At 42.6% G+C, this 26881-nt stretch overlaps 1 protein-coding gene across 3 annotated transcripts in view; it reads left to right on the top strand.

The window, feature by feature from the left end:
• SYNE2 (spectrin repeat containing nuclear envelope protein 2) overlaps positions 1-26881 on the top strand; it is a 431618-nt gene that overhangs the window by 51245 nt on the left and 353492 nt on the right. For all 3 annotated transcript variants that reach the window (XM_040333402.1, XM_040333400.1, XM_040333403.1), the window contains exons 3-7: positions 22134-22195; positions 23792-23887; positions 25816-25893; positions 25990-26082; positions 26229-26404. In XM_040333402.1, the coding sequence (XP_040189336.1) occupies positions 22134-22195; positions 23792-23887; positions 25816-25893; positions 25990-26082; positions 26229-26404 (505 nt within the window). The remainder of the gene's footprint in view (positions 1-22133; positions 22196-23791; positions 23888-25815; positions 25894-25989; positions 26083-26228; positions 26405-26881) is intronic.

Here is a 26881-nt window from a genome sequence, read left to right as displayed (position 1 = left end):
ATATATATATATATATATATATATATATATATATATATATATATATATATATATATATATGTATATATATAATATATGTGTAGCACTACCCCCGGAGGAGCTGCTGGTTGTTTTGGGTGACACATTTACCTCATGGCTCCCCCGAATTCCTAGGGGTGGATGATGCATATTGCATTTGGTAGAAGTAAAGGAATGCCCACAATAGGTGCTCTTTGCTGTGCTCTTTATTTACCAGCCGGGTAAAAACAATAAACTTGTGGTGAGGAAAGTAAAGTTGAAGAAGAAAGGAGAACGGCAGATTCAGGCGTGATGATAGGAAACAGTCCTGCTCCCAAGCGTAATACTTCTCTGCGTCACTCCTGCCTGAGTGGGCTTAGTGTACCCGGACAGGCCTCTCTCACTGACCTGGCAGCCGGAGTGTCACTCGAACATTTGTAGGATCGAGTCCCTGCCACAGACCCTCCTTGGTGAACTTGAGGAAAAGTCTCTGCCACAGACCTTCCTTGGTGAACTTCAGGGAGACACCTCAGCCACAGGCCCTCTCTGATTTGTAGTTACGGAGATAATCCTCCTTAGTTGAATTATGCCTGGATCCAGGGCCGGTGCTAGACTATTTTGCGCCCTAGGCGAGACCAGCTACTTGTGCCCCCCCCCAAAAAAAAGTAAAATAAAACTTCTATACCGCTAAAATATAATTTCTATACCTCTATAAGGTATAGAAAGGGCGCAAAACAGTCTAGCACCGGCCCTGTCTATACCCCCCTGTGATGTTTGTTGACCCTCATTGAACTGCCGTACACAGTGAGCATAGTTGCCAACAATTCATTTTTTTTTTTAGAGAGAGAACTGGGTGACAGCAGGGGGACAGGGCGACAGCAGAAGGCTGGGTGACAGCAGGGCGGAGGGCTGAGGACTGGGTGACAGCAGGGCTGAGGACTGGGTGACAGCAGGGCTGAGGACTGGGTGACAGCAGGGCTGAGGACTGGGTGACAGCAGGGCTGAGGACTGGGTGACAGCAGGGCTGAGGACTGGGTGAAAACAAAACAGCATTTTTAGAACCTTTTTTTTTTACCTGCTGCTCTGCCCAGACCTACTATCATTCCTGAGGCTGCCCACTCCGCTCTCCATCCCCCAGTGACAGGCGGGATTATCCCTTGGCTGGCCACACCCCCTCTCGAGTCCCGACCATGAAGGAGGCGGCCCAGCTCCTCTGCATTAGAGCCCTGAACCGCCGAACATCTCTGTGGGAGCTGGAGGAGGGACCTGTCAGTGTACTGCATGTGGATGTGATAGTTCCCTCCCTGTGCCCCTGCACTATCCCCGGCAGCAGATATTCCCTCTCCTCCGGAACTCCAGTACACACTCCTGAAGACAGACCGCACAGGGACAGCAGCTCCAGAGGTTACATCCAGCGGGGATGAGTAGGTGACAGGCCATGGCTGCGCCCTAGGCGGCTGCCTAATCCGCCTAGTGGTAGCGCCGGCCCTGCCTGGATCTCCTTCAACTTGTTGCCCAGGTACCTGACAGGTGATCAATCCTTCAGTGTCCGGCTACCTTGATCCCCGGTGGTTTGTCGAGGCCCTTTTGGATCGCCAGCCTCTCAATGGCGCTCCTCAGACGGACTCCCCACTGAACAGCAATACAGCTTGGGATCCTCAAAGGTGCGAACCCTGTTTAACACATAACAATTTTGATCAGAGTTTAACTATACTCTGATCTCCCTCTAAATTTAGGAGAGAGAGAGAGAATAAAAAAATATATCACATATGTTTGTTAGGTGATGAGTATGGACAGAGGTATGTGTGTGTCTTCTAGCTCTAAACTGCTCCAGGAATAATTTGTGCATTATTATTAAGAAAATAAAAATAAAAACGCCATTTTGAGGTTTTATTGAATTTTGCTCACAGGCTGCAGGACATAGAACCTGTTCTAACACATTATGTAAGAGCGCTGCGAAGGAGCTACGTGCTTTTCTGATTGCACTTTTTTGACATGCTTTGGAATGAGGGATATTAATCTGGAAGTGTAAGTGAACTGTAACTCACTAACTAGTACATCAAGGAAAAGTAAGACATCCTGGAGCCTATAGCTTTAAAGTGACAATATACCAGTGTTGCCAACCGTCTGTATTTTTACGGACAGTTTGTAAAAACAGGCACTTTCCCCCGTTCATAAATGTCTGTGGTTGCGGGAATGTGCCAGTAAAAATAGCCGAGATCGGTTCGGCTTGGAACTGCGCATGGAGATTGGAGGCAGGGGGTGATGGTGGCTATGGTGGCACCGCAGAGAGGGATGGAGGCAGGGGGAGATTGGAGGCAGGGGGTGTTGGTGGCACCGCAGAGAGGGATGGTGGCACTGCAGAGGGTGGGGGATGGAGACAGGGGTTGTTGGTGGCACCCCAGAGGGGATGGAGGCAGGGGACGATGGAGGCAGGGGGTGATTGGAGGCAGATGGCCTGGGGGAGATTGGAGGCAGAGGGAGATTGTGGCACCGCAGAGGGGTGTGAAGGCAGGGGGTGTTGGTGGCAGAGGGGGATGGAGGCAGGGGGTGATGTGACTAAATAATTTGCTCTTATTTCGAAAATAACTTGTTTGTAGCCTAAATGCTGAAATTTGCACTTATAAATGTATTTAGTAACTTTTGCGAAATGCCAGTAAAAACGTGGCTTCGCCAGTAAATTTTGGGTGTCGTGTCCGTAAATTTCAATCTGGTAGGTTGGCAACACTGCACTATACGATATCCTTATTCTCCAAAAATAATCAATATACATCCACTACTTAATGGCCTTATAATCTGTTTTTCATTAAATCCTTTCTTACTGTGTTTTTCTGCCTCATTGTAATGTTCTCTGTAAGCTCCTGAACCTCTCCTTTTGCCCCCTCACTTCCTGTTTGGAATGAGCAGTGCACATTAGTTGCAGTCATGTGCACTGCTTTATTCACAATACACATTCCGTAGTACATACTCCATCTTGGGAGCAAACATGAGAGGGTGGCCACATTATGCAAAGTGGTTGGAGGGAAGCTTCAGAATGGCAAAGATGTTATTTTATAATTATGTGAGCAGACTGCAGTTCCTCTAACTGAAAAGACTACCTTCTATTGCTCAGTCTCCTCCAAATTCCTTTTTTTTTTTTCTGCTGTGATTGTCATTGGCGCATGCGCTGTGAAGAAACGGCACTGACGTCTCCCACGCACGTGCACAGGATTGATGTCACACGACTCCGGAAAGTTACAGAAGTGTGTGTGTGTGTGTGTGTGTTTGTATGTATGTATATATAATATATATCTAAAATAAAATATAATATACACATTTTTTCTTGTTATAATCAGACTCCAGTGATATATTCTACCCTTTATTACCCAGTACGTGTGTTGCTAGGCAGCTGGCACATGCTACCTTGTCATTTAATAGTCTAAAAAAAAAAAAATTGTATTTATGGTTGGTTGTCTAAACAGCCAATGAAAATTGTATAATAAGGAACCAGACAGTAATTAGTCTATCGCCAAACTACATTTTTAAAATGTCTCTTGAGATCTTCACTTGCTCATCTGGCTTTGCCTGCTTTTGCAACCAGCAGTGAAAACCCCATTAACATTGGCACATGGAGTGTGCGCTGACTGTATTGTATTTATACCAAGCTGGACACGGCTAAGGTGTGGTCTTACTCTTGTTCACACATGTATCTACTGTACTGGAATTGTTGAAGAGAATAATATTTCATTGATGGCAAGACTTGCCAATTTTGTATTTGCACAGTGGGCTAATTATTTAACGTACAAATCATTGCTTTAGGATACTTGCCAGTTTTGTATTTGAATAGTGTCAATTTTTTAACTGCTCTAGGATGTTTTTTTTTTTTGTGTGCATTAAGCAGTGATTTTTTTTTTGTATCACTTTTGTGACCAGAGGTCTTCAATGCCTAGATACCCAGGCCAAATTTAATAGCATCGAGATACCCCTTGACAATGATTCTGGCTAATTTTGTACACCTACATATTTTTATGTTTTCCTTTTTAAAGATGTATAAGGTTTGTATTTGGTGCTGCTTTAAGTTAAAAACTTGGCTAGGTTTTTTTTTTTGTTATTAAAGCCCAACAAATGTTATAAAAAAGGAAACATTTTATTCTATATCATTTTCTTTATGGTACATCATGGGACACAGAGCAGCCGTAGTAACTAACTGGGTTATACGCCACCTATAGGTGATTGGACACTGGCAAACCAAATTAAAAAAGAAAGACAGGAAGTCCTCCCCTATATAAACCCTCCCACACAGGAAGTACCTCAGTTTTGTAGCAAGCAGTAGACTTTCCAGATAATAGGGGCAGGATCTCTGTGTCCCGTGATGTACTCCAAGAAAAGGATTTTAGAAGTAAGCTGTTAAAAATCCTATATTTTTTTTTTTTAATACTGTAATTCTATCTAAAAAAATCAGTATTAAAAAGATGCATGAAATTCTGCTCTCCTGCTTGCTTATGAGGTTGTTCAGTGCCTGGCACTTTTATACACATTTTTTGCTAGTGTCCAGTGGCCCATGCTTTCTGGGCTAAGGTTTATAGACACATAGCCAGCATCCTAGGGTACCTGTTTAACCCAGTCCCATGAGGAACGCTTTTCGAGATTGTAAGCTCTAACAAGCAGTGTCCTCTAATTCTTCCTGTATTGAATTGTGCTGTCTGCCCTAATTTTGTAAAGCACTGCACAAACTGTCAGCGCTATATAAATCCTGTATAATAATAATTTATTCAAAAACCAAATAAAATTTCTTATCAGTTTGTTATTGGTATTCACCTTTTATGGGCGCTAAACAGACTATTGCCATAGTTTTCCAGTCTTGAATTTCTCTGAAGTGAAGAATAGTAATAAAGGGATCCTGATGCATGAAAAAAATGAAGGCAAAACTGTTGGACTGAATGGTCACCCCAAAAAGACTAGACCCCTTCGGACCAAACACTTCCTCCTATCTACACTTTTGACAAACATCTCTTACAAATTATAACTTGTGATAGGTTTATATATGGCTCTGGCCACCCCAAGCAGGTAAGAGAGTTCCTCTCCTTCCTGCCTTCTCTACCCCTGTGTGCTCTGTGACCCCCCTACCACTCCCCTCTCCCATTTTTATTTGCTCCTTAAGCCAGCCATACATGGATCGACATTCATCCGATTCAGGAGGAACCGGGCAAATTTAAATCCATGTATGGGCTAAGTGGCTGTACAGAAGACAATCTACTGATTGACGTCTGTACAACTGCTATATTGGATCTCCCTGCCATCAAAATACAATAGCTCAGCAGGAGGATTCCTCCATCACCTTTGAGTGTGTGGATGTGAGAATCGACAGGGCTAGTAAATGTAAACAGGAAAGGATCGCCGCTACTCCCAACCAGCCCATGTGAACAAACGATAAAGGTGTAATGTCTGCACCCAAGCCCCCTCCCCCGGGAGGCCCGCTTCTTATTTGCTCACCTGGACTGGTCAGGAGTAGTGGCGATCCTTTCCCCTTTAGATTTACCAGCCCTCTGGATTGGTATTGGGATAAGTCTGCACACCATGTTCTGAGACGCAGGGATATTCGTTCACCTACTTTGAGCAGCGCCAAAAGCAATATGATGGGTCACAACGGTGAAATCAAGTCCTTTTTATTTTTCTTGTTTTATTTTTTCAAACTGACTCCTATGGGCTGCCTTAGTCTTTTCAATTACCAAATAAACTTGGGTATATTTCATCAGGGTTGGCTATGAGATGCATTTACTGCAGTCTTCTCATAATTTGCATGGCTTTTTCTGGTTATGCAGTTAGTGTTCACTAATTTCTGTGTGTTACAACCTTGTACCATGTTCTTTATGTGTTGTGAGAACCCCATACAGGGTTAAAGTGGTCCAGCTTGGATCAATGTAACTATGTATATACCATATCTCTGGTATCCCTTTAGAAAAGGGGTAGACAACCTTTGAGATGGAATTTTTTTTTTGTAGAAGTAAGGATGACATGAGGAAAACTTAGTAAAATCAAATAAAACAAAGGTCACTGTAAAAATGTAAACGCACAGTAGCCTACCTTACAATCTTGGTTTCAGTGAGCAACATATCCATGCACACTTTTTCATATTTGGAGAGCAATTGTTAACCCCCACAAGTCTGAGTCCATCATCAGGGCAGAACAACTGGTACTGCAGGCTGTCTTGCTTAAATAGTTTTAGGCCCGAATGTAGGGCAGTGTACAGAGGTCAGTAATGGGTAGGGTGGTGTATAGAGGGCCGTAGGATGTAGGGCAGTGTACAGAGGTCAGTAATGGGTAGGGTGGTGTATAGAGGGCCGTAGGATGTAGGGCAGTGTACAGAGGTCAGTAATGGGTAGGGTGGTGTATAGAGGGCCGTAGGATGTAGGGCAGTGTACAGAGGTCAGTAGGGTGTAGTACAGTGTACAGGGATCAGTAGTAGGTAGAACCGTGCACAGAGGTCAGCAGTTTATAAGGAGAGATAGGGGTCATTATGGCAGAGGACAGTGGCAGTCAGTAGGGCAGACAAAACCTGGAAGGTATTGGAGATCACAGGAGTAGCCATGTCTACTACAGTGATTTCCAACTTCTATAAGGATCCCACGGGTATAGTGTATGCATAGTTGGATTTGTCTAAGCAAAATAATACCATACCTGAAATTCTTTTTAGAAAGACCTTTTTATTTTTACCAAAATATTCACATATGTTTTATAGGGAAGAGACATGGGGAGGGGCAGCAGGATTTTCTTGGTACCATATGAGATGTCGCAATAGGTTGAAATCGCAAAATGCTATTACACACTGTTGTGCATTACAAAACAATAAATATAGAAACGCTAAATCATTTTTCACTTAACCATCTAATAGCTGTACTACAGCCACACAACAGTTAACGCTTGTACCAAGGATGTTAGTCCAAGGATGCTCGCCTGGTAGACGTTTGCTTTATTGCCTCCATGGTGATCGCTGGTGGCCTCTGGAGTGGGTATTGACCTGGCCACATTTCACGGCAAATTATTTTCTTATTTAATGTTGAATATCTTAACAAATGTATCTTAATTATTGTCATTGGTATTATGGTATGTATGTTTCACTGTTATAGAATCCTATCCCACTATTTTTCCTTAAGAAGCAGTTCACTGCAAAACATGTCAAGATTGACTAAATGCACACCTGTTCTTAGAACTAACATCCTTGGTGCAAGCATTATAAGTTGTGTGGCTGTAGTACCGCTATTAGAGGGTTGAGTACAAAACTTTTTCATGTTTTTATATTGTTTTGTAACGCACAACAATGCATAATAAAATTTATGATTTTTAACCTATTGTGATGTCTCATACAGTACCAAGAAAATGCCCCTCTGTCTCTTACCAATATGATGTTATAGGCTCTGGATACCTTCATATGTAATTTTTATATACCCATTCCTTCTGAGCGCTTTGAATATAATATATTTTATGCATGATATAGCACACTGCTTCTGTTGAACAGGCACTGCTTTAAATTTAGTGGGGGTCTGAGCTGTTATTTGGCTCAGACCAGAATGATTAAGGGCAAATTTAGCCTCTGTTCCAGCCATGGCTGTGCTGAGAGTATCCACCATTGCTCGTCTGGGGATGTCATTACCACAACAGGCCAAGGGTGGCAGCAGCAAGGTCAAAGTGTATTAAGTGTCCCCCATGGCAGCGAATCAGCATGGGGAGGGGTACTTTAGGGGCAGATGCCATTGGTGCGGAGGCTGTCTGGCTGTCGTCTGGCCTGAGGTACGCGTTCTGAATCCTAGTTCCGGGACCATGTTGGCCCAGCCAGTTGTCTGGCTGGGGCCTGTACTGCAAAGGTGATCCTGTGCTGTCCGTTCTGATGAAGGAAGCCAGGGGAAGACCTATCCTGGAGAGGGCCATGCAAGAGGCTGGTATGTTGGGAGAAGTCCTGGAAACTTCATTGAAGGATGCACCGTACACCGAAAGGCCTGACAGTGTCGCATGTCGGATCTAAAGTTCTAAAGAAACAAAGCTAAAGAAATCTGGGTGCTGAATCCTGTGGCAGAGGATCCTGGACCAAAGTGTCTCATCAAGAAAGGAAGGTCTGTGGCAGAGACTGTACTTTACTTTGTGCGCCATCCCGGCTGCTAGGCCAGTGAGAGGGACCTATCCGGGTGAGCAATACCCACTCTGGCTAGAGTGCCGACGAGAACTGTATGCTGGAAACAGGAGTGTTTCCTTACTTTTAATTATGCACCTGAACCTACCTACCCTTTCCACCCCTCATCCTTCTTTTCTTCTAAAGTTCTCCCAAATAAATCCAAGAAAAATAAGTGCATTGTGTGGACATTGAAATTCTTTGACTCTCCTTTCACCCTGGACAGCGAGAACATAGAGGTAACGTGCCACCCAAAATATAACCAGCAGCTCCTGCGGGGGTAGTGCTACAATAATATTTACCTGTAATAACCTCCATTACGTATCCAAAAGCTCTGCGACTACTGCTGGATTCTGCCATCTTGGATGTGACGTCCAAAAGCTCTAACAGACTAAAAGCTGTCATTCAGATGACAGGATAAAGCATTGACTCACCTGGAGAATTTCACTTTCTTAAACAAGTTCAAAGGCAAGGAAAGCGCTGGATGAAAGCAATTAAAATGCATACTTTTTCCTGTGCTTTTATCTGCAATTTGTTTGTGACAGGGTCACTTTAACTGTATTTGCTGCACATTTTCTTAGCACTCTGCTGTATGCTAAAAGTAATTTACAGTGGAAGATAAATGGCATGCCTAGTACTGCAAAAGATATAGGATCGTGTTTTAATTTTAAGTGAACATTTGAAAAGCTCTATTTCAAGGGATTTTTGAGGTTTTTTTTTTGTTTGCTTAATTCTTTCCTATAGATCCAGTTTTTCAGGTTTATTTGACTTCATGCATGAGTGACACGTAGGGCGTATAGTCAATGATAGATCTTTCAAGTTTATTTCAGCACCCAGAGGGCTCATTTAGTTTACAGTGCAAGTGCCTGGGGAAGTTACAGGTATGCTCCGAATCTCCTGTTCTAAAATACTTATGCATATTGTAGGGCTGCAGGCATGAATGAACTTTAGTCACATAGACTCCAATTTTTAGGGTGGGTTGTGCTTTCTTTCCCTTTTCAACTTTTACATTTAAACTGTAAACCTATACTGTAAAGACATATGGAAGCCACCATTGCTGCGATTTTGAAAAACGTTGACATCCCAGCTTCCTGATTCACTGGCCTGAACACAAGCCAGTATGAAGTATGAAGCCAGTGAAGTCTGAGCTCCTACTTTTTCTGGATCATTTACTCGGAGAACATTTAAGCCAGGCAGTCAGCACAAAAGATGGGCATTTAGCATTGTTGGGGGGGAAAAAAAAAAATTCATCAGTGTCCCCCGTATCATTTTCAGTGCAGGTTTCCTGTACTTGGAACTTTATGTCTAATATGTTTCTGTCAGAAATATAATGTAGTTGTCTACAGAAGGATGAGCACTGAATATGGAAATTGCAGAAAGCTAATACATCTAGGATTAGAACAAATTACACCCCTGACCCCCCAGCATTAGGTGAACATATCCTGTAAACCAAACCTGAAGTCTACATTTAACCCCATTCAGTCAACCAGTCTGAAGTTCCTGAATCTAGCTAGCCATAGACCTCATAGAACTGCTTGATGTGCATGCAGTGTCTAACCATCTCCTGATGTCTGTAGATTCAGATTCCTTTGAACAGGAACGATCGAGTCACATAAATGTACCTGTTTAGGCATCGAAGGGGGGCTTGGCTTTGTAGGAAGAAAATGGTCATGGCTCTGGCTTTTCTCAAATGAATAACCATTGTCAATTTGTTTTCTTTTACCCGGTCCAAATGATTTAAGTGAATGTAAAACCTAACAATTGACTTTCTTGAGTCTCTCTTTTGGTCTGCTAAATATACCATTGAAAATGTCTTCTATCTATCTTAGGGCCCTTTAACACTGGTGGGCTGATCGGGTCCGCCTCTCAGTTTTTCAGGCGGACCCTCCAATCTCCTCTATTGACTGACGGGTGTCAACGGACATGTGTCTGTTGACGCCCGTCGACATCCAATCCTTTCTGCTAAAGTAGACGGCAGATTGGATGGCAGTCAGGTATAAACGGACAGGGATAGAGAGTGGGCTGTGTCTGCTCTGCATAAAAGGAGCAGACACGGACTAGCCATCTGCCTGCTCAGCGGGGATAAGTGGACAGATTCTCTGCTGACCTCATGGACTCCAACAGAGCCTGCCCCATGTGTAAGGGGCCTTAGGCTGGCCATACATTTTGCAACTTTCTTTAGTTCAGTTGGTGCTGATGGGGAATCCTTCTCGCAGTGCTATTGTGTTCTGCCAGTGGGGAGCCTTCTCCCCCTGCATTATACAATAATCAGTGTTGCTTGCTGTAGCCAGAGGCACTGATCATTCAAGAAAAACCTTTGCTTTGTTCATCTCTACTACTTATGGAATCTATGGACTGCTATGTTAGTGATGCTTGAATCTGTCGTATCACTATAAATGTGATTTAGTATATGGCATACATAATCTTGTGATCATTCTGATGTTCTTGTTGGCTGTGACTTGGTCTGAAGTTGGCAATGCATTAAGAGACCTGATTGTTCTGGAGTGAACCATCAGACCCTTGAGTGGTCCATGTAAATGGGTCACTTCCACAGTCCTCCACTGCTCTTCAATTTTTTTTTTTGGGGATCCAGATTCAGACAGCCACAAAACCTTGACATAGTCCACATTTTAAATGCTCATCTAGTAGGTACTCAATGTATATTTGCCAGTTGCCCATCACAGCTAATATTGCTGTGTAATAGGGAGTTCTGGAACAGCTGATCAGGAAAAAGGTTGCTAGCAAAGTGGACAAACATTTACAAACACTCTTCAAAGGTCTACAGATGTGATTAACTTTTTCCCCTTGCAGTTGAAGCATTTGGGACAACTGAAGAAGTTCCCTTTGGTGAGGCATCCCATGCACAGTCAGTGTTATCATGGAAACATTGTAAAAGTTGGTGGAACATTCCAGGACATACTTTAAAGTAGAACTGTTTGAATAGAGAAAAGGGATGGTTATAACCGCTGTTGGTTTACTTTTTGCTATCTGTGCCCTATTGGGGAAATTTATCTTCACTTCGAGCCGGTTCACACTGCGGAGGCACGACTTTCGGGGGCGACTCTGCAAGTCGTCCTGAAGACGACTTCAGAGGCGATTAGCAAAATGACTTCTGTATAGAAGTCAATGCAAATCGCCCCGAGCCGCCCCCGAAGTCATACAAGAACCTTTTTTTCTAAGTCGGAACGACTTGCGTCGCTCCTATTAGAATGGGCCGCCTGACGAGTCGCCCCAGTGTGAACCGGCTCTTACTGTTTCATAGCCAAGACAGGAAGTGAGAAGAATTCCCTGCAAATTTAGGGAATCTCTTGGGGACCCCGGGCCACCAGAACTAGTGTCCCCATTGGAAGATTTCCTCTTTCACTTTTCTGGGGACAACCCAAATTTTTTTTTTTTTAATGGTAAACAGGACAAAGAGAGGATCAATCTCCCCAATGGGGGCACAGACCATAAAAACTGTCAGGTGTTCTAAACTACACTCTACCCAAAACTTAAAAAGTATTGCTTTTAGTTATACATTAACTGATGAACTACTGAAGCTTTTTCAACCCCACTGAAGATCAAAATGGTAAATGTTTATATAGCACATCCTTTGAATTTTGTCTTGAAGTTCACCATTGTCCAAACATTTCTTTGTGAGCAAAGATCTTTGTTCTAGACTCGGCTACAGTAGCATCAGGATGCTTTCCACGTAGGATTACACATTGTAAAAGTTATGAGTGTGACAGACTAGAATAGGATCCACGTGCTCTAGAGTTGTGCTGTAGGAACAGCTGGTAAACAAGATCATGCTTGTTGAGGTCATGTCTAGGGAGCATTAAAAATGCAGTAAGAAATATTTAATACATTGCTTTATAAGCCGAGCTGTTCATTAAGGAGCCCAAAAGCTTCTCTTTTGTATTGGTTAGGAACAAAAGAAAAAAATACAATTCTCAGATGTATTAAATAGAGAATACAGATTTTTTTTGTTTTTTTTTACAGAGTGGTTAGTTATGATCCCCTCTGTTTTTATTGTTGGAAGTAAAATCCATCCCACACCAAAGGGGTGTTTGTTCAACAGTGGTACTGTGATAAACTTGCTCACACCAAAGTTTTCAGACCTCAATGTTTTATGGAAGTCATAGATGCAAAAGTAGATTTAAAGAACAAAAATTCATCATCCGTCATGACTTATTTTTTGGTTCTTCAATCTACTTTTGTAACTATGACCTCAGTAAAACATTGAGGCATGACAACTTCAGTGTGCTGGCTTACTTTGTCCCAGGGTTTTTTATTGCTGTCTGTATCCTCACTGGGGAGAGTCATCTTCTCGATTTTGTTCTGGTGACTGAAAGTGAGGAAATACGCACATTTTTGATTTGTCAGAAGAACAGTAATAGAGGGGACATCTCTCAGCGGAGACCCTTTTTCCAGTGGCAACTTTCTGTAAATGGGCTTTAATCATTTACTTCCTGATGTATCTACAGAATAAGTAAAGGAACATTTTCTCAATCAGACACAAGTGGCAAAAATGTAGAGATTTTAACTATTCCCAAAATTTGTTTTTTAGATTTGTTTTTTCTATGTGGAATTCTGTTACACATATTTTTGATGTCTTGTGAATAGGCAGTTCTGCTTCACACTTCAGAGCCTGCCTTCTGAACCACAGAGGAGCTGAGTGGAGGAGTTTTAGAAGGTGGATTCAGCACAGTACTATGGGATATGTAGTCCTTAGAATTTGAAAGAGAGGAGAAGCTGCAAATTATGCAGAGAATCCAGGAAGTTGTGGAAAGAGTTGGCCAACAGGCAGGCAGAACTCACAACCTTTAAAATAGTTTTTCAAGTAAGCCTCAAAAATGACAATTCTTTGTATTGTTATTACAATGCTGATGTTATAAACTGAAAGTGTTTGTTGTGACCATAGGTTTCCTTTAACAATCTTAAAATGAAGCTCCAGTTTTATCCATGTTGTCTCTTTATCTATATGCTCTTCACAATCCATTAGTGGGTTGAATGAGGCCAGCCTCAGTTGTCTCCATCCTCTGAGCCAGTCTGTCATAGAGACAACCCCTGGAGGTGCGTCATCACATCAGCCTGGGCTCACAGTTCTGTAGAACTGAACAGTTCTGACATTGTCATTCAAAGAGCACCATTTACCGCTGCACTAAGGAGCATCCAGGGCAAGAGGAGGATGAACAGACTGGCAAGAAGATGGCAGCAAAAGTGTTGGTTGGACTGAAGAGGGGCGCGGAGGACAGGAGGCTCAATATGTACTTCAATAATTAAAGCAGAATTAAGCCCTAAAATAAAAATGGCCTTATGCCTTAAAGGAGTTGTAAAGGTTCCTATGCATTAAGATGAAAAAACACCTGGCAATGATGGCCCCCCCAGCCCCTCCCTTAACTTACCTGAGCCCGTTCACCTGGTGTGAGCGTCCCCCGGCTTCCTCTTCTCCACTGAGTCTGGCCGTTGATTGGCTAGATTGGATATATTGATAGCAGCGCAGCAATTTGACATTTTATAGCTATAGCATCCTTTTATCTGTTATACTATATAATGGATTTCACTGTGTGTACGTTAAAATCCTTGGAAGAATTGGTGTGTTTAGAATTTGAGTCTTCCAACTCGGGTACAAAATATATAATGGCAAATGCAGGGCTGGTGCAAGGATTTTTAACACCCTAGGCAAAACCTCATTTTGCAACCCCCCCCCCGGCTCCACCCCCTATTCCCTGTCCATGTTTACCTCACCTTTTTAATGATTGCCCAAATGCAGGCTCACCAGCGGTCCATCAAATGCAGCCTCGCCAGCGGCCCATCAATTGCAGCCTACCAGCGCCCATCAATGAATGTTTGCTTCCATTGATTTGGGAGTCCGGACACAGACACAGTCCTCCGCCACCACTGCGCCTCTGAACACTATGTGCGAACGGAGTGGACGCTGCTTGCTGATGCTGAGATCTAGTTGCTTGCTGCAGAGAGAAGACAGTAGGGACACCAGTGGGCAGGCACCCTAGGCAGCAGGGCACCCTAGGCGGCTGCCTAATTTGCCTAGTGGTAGCAATGTGATGCCATTACTTCTAGAAAGAAGTTAGATATCCCCATTCACTTTGTCAATTTTATAATCAAGAATTAGTACTGAATTTTATAATCAAGAATTAGTACTGAAGTATCATTGGCTCTTGTTGGTAGAACTTTCCCAATTTGTTTAATTTATTTAGAATTGTTTGTCTTTCTTCAGGACACTACAGTGCCTCTTCTTTATCTTTTTGTAGTTAAAAGTATTATTTTATAATGCAGGATTTATATAATGCCAACAGTTTGCACACTTCTCTGAAATATAATTTTTGTCGCGTTTTTGTCCTGAACTGTGATGTCTGAGGAAGTAATTGACGGGAAGTTCATGAAGATTTTGTTTATCCGATCTATCATTTACTATGAGGAAATGGCAGGAACTACAAAGCACTTAAGAATTTCCACCCTAAAACATTGCCATGTACAGTAATATTACGCTCCCTCTCATCTAATGACACGCATCCTAATCAACAGAAAGTAAAACCAATCTCTTTTCATGAATCTAGCTCCATTAGCTTGATTTAAAGTGTGCCTAAACCCTAACAATGAATTTCCCTTATTTGCTTCCTTTTGATTTTGTGGTCTGTTGAATATACCATTGAAAGTGTTATGTCATTGTGATAAAAGCAAAACAACCTGTCCATCCTGTCAGAAATCCAGTGCTGTCCTGTATCAGACGTATAAGACGACCCCCTATTTTTCCAGGAAAAATGTTGGTTTTGGGATATACTCGCCATATAAGACTACCCCCTTCCTTCTATTATTTCTGGAAGCTGAGGGGTAGCCGGAACAACCACTGACAGGAACAACCGCTGACAGAAACAGGCTTTTTTCAAATCTCACTGTGCCATTACATGCCTCACTGTGCCATTACATTACATGCCTCACTGTGCCATCACTTGCCCCCACTGTGCCATCACTTGCCCCCACTGTGCCATCACTTGCCCCCACTGTGCCGGCCAAGATGATCTCCCTACTTTTTTTTTTTTTGTAGATTCTGGCTTCCAGGCTGCGGGCATCCATGATTCAAAAGCCGCGCCGCCTTCTCAGACTGTTCCGTGATAGGCGGAACACAAATTTTCCCAGCAGGGCCTCTGTTAAGTGTTCCGCTTATCACGGATGTCCTCTCGTTGTGTTCCGCCTATCACAGAACAGTCTCAGGAGGAGGCGCAGCTTTTAAATCATGGATGCCCGCAGCCTGACGGAGTCACGGAGACTGTCATCGGCGTATAAGACGACCCCCGACTTTGGATGCATTTTTTGCATCCAAAAGGTCGTCTTATACGCCGGAAAATACGGTATTTTAAACTGTATTATCAGCCCTGCCCTGTTCATCTCTGTGGACTACAGAAAATCTTTGCACTCCCAACAGCCCGATCTCAAGGGATAATAACCCTTTCATGACTAAGCCTATTTTTGACATTTGTTAATTTCAAGTTAAAATCCTTATTTTTTGCTAGAAAATTACTTGGAACCCCCAAAGATATTATATACACGTTTTTTAGCAGAGAATCTAGAGAATAAAATGACGATTGTTGCAATATTTTATGTCACACAGTATTTGTGCAGCAGTCTTTCAAACTTTTTGGGGAAAAAGACATGAATTTAAAAAAAAAAACTAAACAGTAAAGTTAACCCAATTTTTTTTTGTATAATGTAAAAGATGGTATTACACAGAGTAAATGGATACAAACATGTCACACTTTAAAATTGATTACACTCGTGGAATGGCAACATACTACGGTACCTAAAAATCTCCATAGGTTACAGAGGAGGTCTAGTGCTAGAATTATTGCTCTCGTGGCGATACCTCACGTGTGTGGTTTTAATTTTATTTATTTTTTACACCATTTACATATGCGAGCACGACTTGCGTATGCGTTTTTTTTGCTGTGCGGGTTCGCAGGGCCGGGGGGCTGTAAAAAATATATATATATATATATATATTTTTTTTACAAAACATTTTTTTGTTCACTTTTATTGCTGTAACAATCAATGTAAACATCCCTTGTGACAGTAATAGGTGGTGACAGGTACTTTATGGAGGGATTGGGGGTCTAAAAGACCCCCAATTCCTCCTTTGCACTTTAAAGTATTCAGATCGTCAAGCGGCGATTCTGAATACTCTATTTTTTTTTAAAACCGGCATCATTGGCAGCCGAGTAAACTGGAACTGTCGTTGTGACATTGCTTCCGTGTTTACAGAGAGACGACTGGAACAAAGCCGTTTCCAGCTTTGTGACAGTCTGTCTCTGGCCGCCAGAAGTGGCGGATCGAGGATCGGGTCCCCCGGTGGGACTGGAGGCCTGTTAAGAGCAGCAGGGGGATGTCCCCTCCGGTATAAGAGCCGAGAGGCTTTTAGCCGCATCTGTTATCCCAGGAAAGCCAACCGTCCGCTCTAAAAAAAAAAACGGAACCGGGATGATGCCTGCAGCTGCAGACATCATCCCGGTATAACCCCCTAAATCCGAGGCCGCTCATATGCGTACGGTTGGCGCAAAGGGGATAAATACACATATACTGCTTATTTGCCACACCTATAATTGTAGTATATTGTATCAAAAAGATAAATTGTAACTTTTCTGGCAATGAAGGGGATCACATACTAGTTTTATATTTTTTTTTTTTTTTATTACAAATGGTTAAAATCCATATGGCTACAAGCCTTTTAAAAACAAGATATAATGCCTCATAAACTGACAAATACAACTGCTAAGCTCAATGGCCACTATTATATATTCTTTCTGAATATAAAACCTCTGAACCTTGCAATCACATGCTTAACACCTTCCTGCAAATTATGCTGTCCTGACCCCATCGCTATGTGTATTATGCTGTCCTGACCCCATCGCTGTGTGTATTATGCTGTCCTGACCCCATCGCTGTGTGTATTATGCTGTCCTGACCCCATTGCTGTGTGTATTATGCTGTCCTGACCCCAGCGCTCTGTGTATTATACTACCGACCCCATCGCTCTATGTATTACACTCCAGACCAAATGGCTCTGTGTATTACACTCCTGATCTAATCGCTCTGTGTATTACACTCCAGACCAGATCGCTCTGTGTATTACGCTGTCCTGACCCAATCGCTCTGTGTGTTATGCACTCCTGAACCCCGTGCTTGTGTGTTATGCACTTCTGCTTTTATTTAACAATGTCCCTTTAAGACCCTCCCACTGTACAATGTGGCCACACCCACCCTATGATGTGGTGTGCTCCTCAGGAGGGGGAGAGTTCCTGCACCTATTCTTTGGGAAGAAAAGCCCTGGGCTCAGTTGCCCAAAAAGAACAGGCCACGCAGAGAAAACAATCAGTCGATGGGGAGAAAATTCCCCTGGCCTGACCGGTCCTGCATTCTGCACGCACTGCCTAGGCCATGTGGTTGCAGGATTAATAATGGGCACCAGGCGGGCAGTCCTATAGGAAGCCTGATATTCAGCTTCAGTAGTGCTGTTAGGTCTGCACAGCTGTGCCCTTCAATATCATTTCGGGGCGCACCACGCACACTGATTCAGGGCTCTTATGGAAGCCTGGGACTGTATCCTTTCACTTTAGAGCGCACACTGACGCAGGGCCCACCAAAATCTTTAGCACCAGGCCCGTGATGCTCTTAATCCGCCCCTGGGAGATGCAGAAAATCAGTAACATAAATTGAGATGAAACTTCATTGAGATTATGTATATAGTGAGTTCTGGGGAAACGAAACTGCTGACTTTCATCTCTGGATTGTGCTGCCCACTCGTGGTAAATTCTGGCCATGCAAACATTATTTCTGTGTTAGGTTATGTTGTCCCATACCGTCTACTTTATAAAACTGTAGCCAGATGTGTGTGACTCAGACCGAGGACAGAGATCTTATTGTTGTGGTACCCACCTTTTATAACCATTACGTTTTTTTGGAAGGATTACAAATTGCATAGAAGGATCTCTGTGGATTATGGTGGATTGCTCTGAATCATAGGTTCCAAAATAACAATGGGGTTTTGTGTGCTTTAAAGAAGCCGTAGCTGTGTAACAAGGTATCGCGTGCAGATATACAGTATTCTGCTTCTAATAATTCTGGGGTCATTATGATTTTGTTGATTTTTTTTAAAACACATTTTTCACCCCTTCAAGTATCGTGACCTGTAAAGATTTTTTTTTCAAACTGTCAAGAATAATTCTCTGTAGGCTGAGAACACTCTTCTTGTGACACCTAGAGGAAAAAGTTTGTACTGAGTAAATCTTGTTGGGAAATAACAACACTATTATGATTACATTGTTTACAAATTGTGTAATTGCAATATAAACGATCCTTTTATCTGCATGACTGCAGCCGATGTATACTTAAAGCGGAGTTCCGCCGAAAAAAAAAAATCCGAAAAGCGGAAGTTCCATTTTTGGGTGGTGCTCCGCTTTAATGATAAGCCTATGGAAAAACTATTAAAACGTTTTGGATAGAGAAGGGATGGGTAAAATGTGAATTTCAGGAAAAGGAAAAGCAAGAGCCCTGTGTGTTTTTTCTTGAACCATGGTGTACTTTGTGTATTGCTTCCAGATATGTGCAGTAATCCAGTGTGGTTCTTTACCTCTGTACAGGAGCTTCCTGGAACAAAGACTGGTCACTGCTGCTCTCTCTCTATGTGCAGGGGGACTGGTCATGTCTCCGCCCCCTCCTGTAGGTTTCTGCAGGTAGCCTATAGTGTTTTTGACCTACTAGGTCCCTCCTACAACTCTGCTCTCTGCACAGGCTATGTACAGCATAATGATGCCACTGCTAATTTTTTTTAAGGCAATGATGAGTTTTGTAAAGACATTCGGTACATATAAAGAGCATTTATACCAATCAATTGTGGTTATTGAGGAATAAAATTAAATGAAGGTTTTTTTTGTTTGCATTTCATCTATAAGATCCTGCAGGTTTTTTCTTTCTGTATTCTGTATGTAGCGCTTGTGTACTTTCGTACAGGTGCTATATTTAAATTTAGTGGGGGAATAAGAGTTATGTTGCTCTCATTCCTTAATTTGTTAAATTTGTTTGTCGCCAAATCTGGATTGTCCTGTGGGTCAGTCTGTGCCTCAGAGATGCAATCTTATCTCTGGGGAGCAGGTGGCGCCAGAGGGGGTCTAGGCGGAGCCGCTTCTTCTCAGCAGCCAATTAGAGGAGTTTTCCCTCGCGGGGTATTTCTGTGGCGGAGGGCGTTGTTCGGGGCTCTTTCCCGTGGGTTCCTGGTTCCAGGTGCGGCACCCACCTTTAGGGTGTGCGCACATCACGGGCCCCACCACTATGGCCTACCAGGTCGGGGTCGCGTGCTATGCGGAGTTCCTGACTCTGGGCTCTCATAGCCCGGAGCAACTGATGCTGCCAGGGGACCGCAGTGACTTACTGGGTTCCCATATCTATTGAGAAGATCCCAAGCTGGGTGCTGTTCGGTGGGGGATCGGTCTGAGGAGAACCCGGAGGCAGGTGATCCAACAGGGCTTGAACGAACCAACGGGGATCTGGGTGACCGGACACTGACAGGTTGCATCCAAACTGTCAGTTGGTGACCCCAAAAGACCTATTGGGAGGATTTGCTCTATCGTTCTAATTCTCAAGCACTAGGCCTGTGGCAGAGGTCCCACCTTAACATCCCAATTTAATCAGAGCCAAGTCGGTGGCAGAGACTTGTTCCTCCCAGAAGTTCTAAGTGGTGCTCTGGCTGCCAGGCCTGTGAGAGAGGTCTGTCCAGGGGCACTTCACTCACTCTGGCTGGAGTGGCGACGTAGAGGAATACAATTGCTAAAGGGCAGGATTGCCTGTACTATCCATAGCCTGATTCTGCGAAGTTGCTCTTCCTTCATCAACCTATCCTGTCTATCCCAAGTTGACATGTTGGTAGTGTTTGACCAGATAATAAAGCATTGAAAACGTCAACCAACAGTTATGGACATTCTATTATTGCTCTCAGCACTACCATCACCCTTAGACACAGTATAGAGGTAACTTAAATACGCCAATCCCAAATCTAACCAGCGGCTCCTCCGGGGGTAGCGCTACATGTAAAACCGCTTTTTTATTGCCTTTCCCAGAGACATAGCAGCAATTAAGTGATCTCTGCAAATTAAGGGATATCCTCTTTAAGGACTTGTTGACATTTGGGGTTAGGGTCTGGTGGTATCGCTCTTCAACGGCTCCCCTTTAAGCTTTGCGGCCAAGGCAGGAATTGTCATGTTTGACTGACACTACAGCCTGTTTAACCCAACCTATTCAAGTGAATGGAGCCACACTGCAGCTGCAACTGCCCCACATCCGTGTGCAATGCATGCTGTTGCAGCATGGTAGTACAGCATTTACAGGAGTTAAACAGGTGGTAAGGAGGTGACATATGGCCTCGCTGCCACCTGTTGAACACTTCTGAAAAGCGATCTGATCATGGATCACTTTTCAGAGGAGCAGCAGTCCTTGTAGTAAGTGTAATTGAGCCTTAGACTGTTGTGACCAACATAGGTTTACCCACGTGAAGATTTCTCCTCACCTTCTGTTCCTCATAACCTAAAAATATGGTATTTCCCATAATTTTTTACACTGAAGACAGTGGTCACGAGGACGATCACTCTTGTCACTCTATGATCACGGGGAGAGGGTGAATCTCCCCAACACGTGTAAAACATGAAAAAAATCTGACAGAGCTTCTAACCCCTGGAGTCCATCTCCAATTGGGGAGCTTTTCTCTCATTTCCTGTTCCAGTGACATCAAACCAAAGGATAGGAAGTGATGGTAATTCGCTCCAGCGAATCACAGACCGCAATAAAAGTGGATATAGGTTCTAACTTCTAACCCTTCCCACAGTAGAACAAGTCTAGCTGTTTTTAAGTGTTTTCCAAGTGTTTTTGAAAATAATGCTATTTTTATTTTTTAGACCAACAGGCACATCCAGACAACATAAAAATATTTAATTCTGTAAATTAAGTTAAAGTAGAGTTTTTGTTGATCCCCTTTGTGAAAAAGAGGATCTAGAAACGCAGAACTGAGATTACAGATGTGTGTCCACTAGCAGTCTGCTTGGACAGTCTCTAAAAGTAGGAAAAGGCTAATGTGAAACCAATCTGATATTTTTAATGCATTTAAATTTTTTAGTGCATGGATGATAAAGAAGACAAATCTTTTATGGTTAAATATTTTATTTTAATTTAAAGTTTTAAGTACAATTATAGGAGGCGCAAACCAGCAATTGTACAAATCGACAAAAATCTTTTATTGCTGTGATCAACTGACTTTGTTTTACAATATTGAGGAAAAAAAATAAGTTAAAAAAAAGAATCATACAGCCCATTGGCTGGCGCTGCTGTCAATCACATCCGATGACGCGGCGCGCCGGGCCGAGTGATAGTCGGCGGCCATGCTTGCCGCTGTATCGCGGGAGCACGCCCGCAAAAGCTTTCCACCATGCGAGCTCAAATGCGCATAAATGAGATAATTGCTGTTCAGGTTCCTTTGCACACTGTATGATTCCCCTTTAAGGGTGACTCCACATTGGCTGCAGGTAACATAAGGAGAAAGAAACACTTCCAACAGTGCAGTGCCTGGGTTAACAACTGAATAAACTGCACAACCCCAACTTCATAGATTGCACTCACATTTATTAGATAAAATTATAGTATATAATAACATCCAGTAAGTCTCACGTATTCCTTGCAAGAGTTCCCCTCTGCCAGGCTCCACCTCTACACGTTACACCACCATCCACGTGGCTTCATCTAGTCAGATGAAGTCACAGTTTGAGAGATTTGTAACTGCGACAAATATTTTGGTATGATATGGCCTTAGGTAATTGGCATATGATCACCCACTGTTTAGTAATTTATTACATTTAGATAAGTAAACAGGCGTGTCAATAAAACCTGAGTGCAAGTTTTTAGAGGGTCTTCAGAAAAATAACTGTCTCCTAATTTTTGCTTTACCCCTGTTTTACAGCTGAACAGGAAGGCACACAGAAAAGAACCTTCTCAAATTGGATTAATTCACAGTTATCAAAGGTAACAATTTTATATTGGTCAGTATATGAAATTCTAAGGTTTTTAAATAAAATCCACATGCTTAGTTTAATAGACCATTTCTCTTTTAGAGAATCTATTTGTTTAAAGTGTTTTTAAGGTAATTTTTTTAAATTAAAGTAACAAACATGTTCTACTTGCCTGCTCTGTGCAATGTTTTTGCACAGAGCAGTGGCGAACCTCTTTTTGGGTCCCCCGCCAGTGCTTTCCTCTCCCTCTCTCTCCACTGCTTGTTATGTGCGACACCTCTGGGCTTGATCCTGAGCTGGGCAGTGTGTATCTATTTAAACACAGCACTGCTTAGCCCTGCCCCCCCCCCAATCTCTGCTCACAGAATTTTATTGACAGCAGCATGAGCCCACTGTCTGTGAGCTCTTGTAGATGGGCTTAGTGATGGATCAAGATCGTTCTCGGGTAAGTATATGAGGGGGAGGGGGATACAAACACTGTGACACAGTCAGAGGTATGGCTCGGAGACCAGTAGCTATAGCAGTAGAGAGGCTCCCACTGACCATCAGGATGGGTATACAAGCAGCTCGACTTCATGGATGACATAGGCTCACCTCAGGTGTGGGGTCTAAGCACTAACCAGTGTTCACCAGAGCTCCTAATGGTGGACATGTGTTTTGCTGCATGTTCATGCCAGGTTGTGGTCCTCCAGATCGCCCCACCAGGAGGTGAGCAAGCCAGGGACCAGTAGCAGATATAGCAGGTAGAGATCAAAGTGTAGTCAGTAAAATTGCCAAAGGTCGGTAATAAGTGGTTGCAGGTTGGGATCAAGCAGAAGCAAAGTTAAGAAACAAGCCAAAGATTGATAACAAGTGGTAGTGGGGATATGGACAGCAGCAGGAGAGCCCAGTGCGAGATATTTGCTGAAGAGAGCACAATGATCTGGCAAACCGGACGTGCAAGAGCATGTCTTCAATAAAAAGTTCATGGAAGGAGAAGAGGGTTCAAGAGAAACAAGGTTTAAGGCAGGATTATTCAAGGAATTGTCCATGGAGCCATCGAGCATCCCAAGTGGCTCAGCAAAAAGAGACATTTCCAGACACAGCAGAGTTCAGACCCAGGTCCTGACACACTGGGACAGTTTTCCCCCTAGTGCAGGGAATGCATTAGGGTAAAAAAATATCCAGGCTTTGGAACATCTTTAAGATACTCCCCAATCTTTCAATGTGATTTGAGAAAAGGACTAATAAATTGGGCTTTTCAATCTTTCAATGTGGCCAAATACTAACATACTTTTATCCCCACCTTCAAGGAATGATGTTTTTTTGGTAATGCCTCATTCCTGTGCTTACCACTCAGACATGGCACAAAATGACTAGGGTCTGCGGGGCATGTGTTTGGGGAAAATATGACTTTTAGGCCTTATACACACGGACACTTTTTTATTCTTGGGTAATAAATGAAAATCTGAAGATTATAACAAGGATTTTAAAAGTTATAAGTATTCTTTTGAACTTTTCTTGCAAGATTATTCACCATTGGCTTAAACTGCACTGCTGTCATGATTAAGTTTTTTTTTTTTTCTGCCTGGAGATTACCATTTAAACATTAATATCTTTTGTTTTGCAGCATCAGCAGCAATCCGTTGTAACAGATCTGTATGCTGATTTCAGAAATGGACACATTCTGTTGGACTTACTTGAGGTTCTCTCCAATGAAGTCTTGGTAATCCCTTATTTTCAGAATAATGAACTTAAAAATTAATGGCATTCTGATAAAAATGTTCGAAAGATGCATTGCCTCAATCAATCTGTGTTGCCTCTGCAACCAATCAGATTCAAAATGTTATTTTGCACATGTCTGTTTCCATTGCAGGCTTCAAGTTGATTGGTCGATATTAGGCAAGTCATATTGCTTTGTGCAGTCCTTCATTTAGACAATTGGGGTAGCCATAGACCCCATAAGATGACATGATCGGATTGGTTGCTATAGCCACCTCAAGTGCCTGCTTGATAATGATTGAACAAGGTTTTCTAGCCTAACCATTTTCAATACACCCTAATGAGTCTCAGCTGGTGGTAGTTACATGTGTCTCATAGGCATAAAATAATTGAAACTACCCAAAAAAAGTATATTGAGAGAGATTAAATGCTTATGGACACCTTAAAGCCGTATTAAACCCAAAAATGTAATATTTTGCACCTTACCAATCATTCGTTGTGGTGGACGCATCAGTTGTCTTTTTTAAAACCTCGTACACTAGACCGGTTCTCCCGGCAGGAAAACTACCAGAAGAGCTTTTGGCTGGGAAAACCGCCGGGAATCACGTCGGGGAAATTGATAACCTGCTCTCTATTTTCCGGTCGGGATTCCCAACGTTTTTTTTTTTCCGTCACATCTACTACTTACCTATGGGAAAGACTGTGAGGCAGTGCCGATGGAGCATACACACGGCCGGGAATCCCGGCCAAAACTCCATTGCTGTTTTCCTACCGGGCTCTCTGCTTTCCCTTCGGTTTTCTCGGCTGATTTTTTTACCGCAAAGAAAACCGATCATGTGTACAGGGCTTTAGGCTTTATTTAGACTCTGTAATATAGAGTGCCTCCACTCTGGATGAACGAGCACAAGGGGCATAGCAGACATCAGCATTATCAGTCTGGGTGGAGGGGAGTGTTGGATGCACTAACAGATTTAAAAACTCTAACAAATTGAAGCAAAACTCCAAAAGCTGATCATTGTAAGCACTGCAGTTTTTTTTTTTGGCAATTCGTACCAGACCTAAAGGGCCTGGTTTGGATTGAGGGGGGGGGACCCCATGTTTTTGTTTTTTTTCTGAATTTTTCATTGCCTGACTATATTTATTTTATTTTTTTGTGATTCAAATTCCAGTCAATCCAAAAATTTGAAATTCGTTTACCTTTATTATAAAAAAAAAAAAGCAGTCATTTGGTTCCAGGCAATTGGCAATGCCTTGACTAAGAAGATCAGAGTTCGAGAATATTGTGATTGGTCTGCTGCAGCTGGGAAGAAGCATTTCCTCTGCTCTTCCCCCCATATTCACTTTATGTGCAACAGTGTCAAGTCAAAAGGCAGCAGTAGGGGACTGACCTGTGTGAAAAAATGTATTCACAGAACATGGATACTACTGTGCAGACACCTGGATTGCAGGGTGTAAATGATTGTCATCAATGGGCCAGCATCTAAGTCCAAGAAGTAGGTAGGTCCAGACCATGATGTCTGAAGAAGAATAGGATGGCCTTTTTCGGGATAACAGAAGTTGCATGCATTTACAGGGCAAATACTGTGATATCGGTGAAAGGAAATTACTAGCTGAAGGCTTTTTTTTGGCATAGATTGTTATCAACACTTGGTTACAGAAATAGGTTAACACACTACCCTCTCTTCCTCTGCTGTAAGAATGGTGTTAATGGTGGGTGTGGCTGTTACTCAGCTATGCGAACATAGAGCACTGCAATATGAGGCAATAAGCAGCAGTTTAAATAGTTATTTTTTATGGTCATGTCGAAGGAAAGGTCGGGCACAAGTTCTAACATGTTGGGGTTCAGGGCTATAAAGAAATAAAAATGCAACATTTCAATTGAGCTTGATGATTTCTGATTTAATGAACAGCTTTCTTCTTTTTTTTCAACAGCCCCGTGAAAAAGGCAAAAACCTCTTCCAGTCAAGAAATAATATCGAATCAGCTCTGACCTTTTTAGGAAAGCAATCAGTGAGTAATCCCCCTTTTTTAGGCCCAAACAATTCATTATTTACTTTCCTCGTTAGAAATTCACTCCGGACTAATCATTGCATATTTTCATTGTAGATCAAGCTCATAAATATTCATGTTGAGGACATCATTAGTGGGAAACCCTCTATTGTGCTTGGCCTCATTTGGCAAATCATTTTACATTTCCATGTAAGTGGTTGAAAAACCGGAGTTACATTTTAGAAATGGTTAACATGTTCTTGCGTCTTCATTAAAATATTTGTTTCCATTAAATAGCTTTTTTTTGTCTTAGTTTTTGACCATTTTTGTATTTATTTTTTGCGATATTATAATAGATTGAAGGCCTGGCAAGCATTTTAGCTTCTCCTGATGACCTGCAACCGGTTAAGTGTGACACTAAGAAAGAAGCTTCGCCTACGGCAAGCCCATCCCCGAAACGGAGTGCCAGATCTAGATGGAAGATATCTGCTCAGAAAGTTCTGTTACACTGGGCTCAGGAGCAGTGTGCACGGTATGTGTGGAATATTAACAAAAGTGTTATCTATGCCTTGTATGTTTATTACCTCCTCTTTATAGTTTGTATTGCCTTGAATAGGTATGTACCTAAGAATCAGTTTGGCAAAATAGATAATGTAGGATTGTAAAGCACTGCAAAAAACACACAAGAGGATGTGTGTCCATTCAGACACGGAGCCACGGCTCAGCCCCACCCCCTCTCTCTCTTCTCATTGGCTCACTGACTTTTTTTTTATTCTTTTATAGCATTCTCAAACAGACATGTGGGGGCACCATCACCCTGCCATCATAATGCCATCGTAATTGGCATATAGGCAGGGCATATAATTTGTATTGTTGTAACAATAAAAATTATGCAGAGGTCAAAAAAGAACTCACACCTCAGCCGTAGGCAACACATATGAAAATAGGCTGGGTGACGACAAAGCTCTCATCCAGTATGACTTTTAAACACCGTTAACAGCATGGAGAT

The sequence above is a fragment of the Rana temporaria genome, chromosome 13, assembly GCF_905171775.1.
Source record: "Rana temporaria chromosome 13, aRanTem1.1, whole genome shotgun sequence".
NCBI classification, from domain to species: domain Eukaryota; kingdom Metazoa; phylum Chordata; class Amphibia; order Anura; family Ranidae; genus Rana; species Rana temporaria.
The sequence above is the reverse complement of the archived record's forward strand: the minus strand, read 5'-3'. Positions and strand labels throughout refer to the sequence as shown.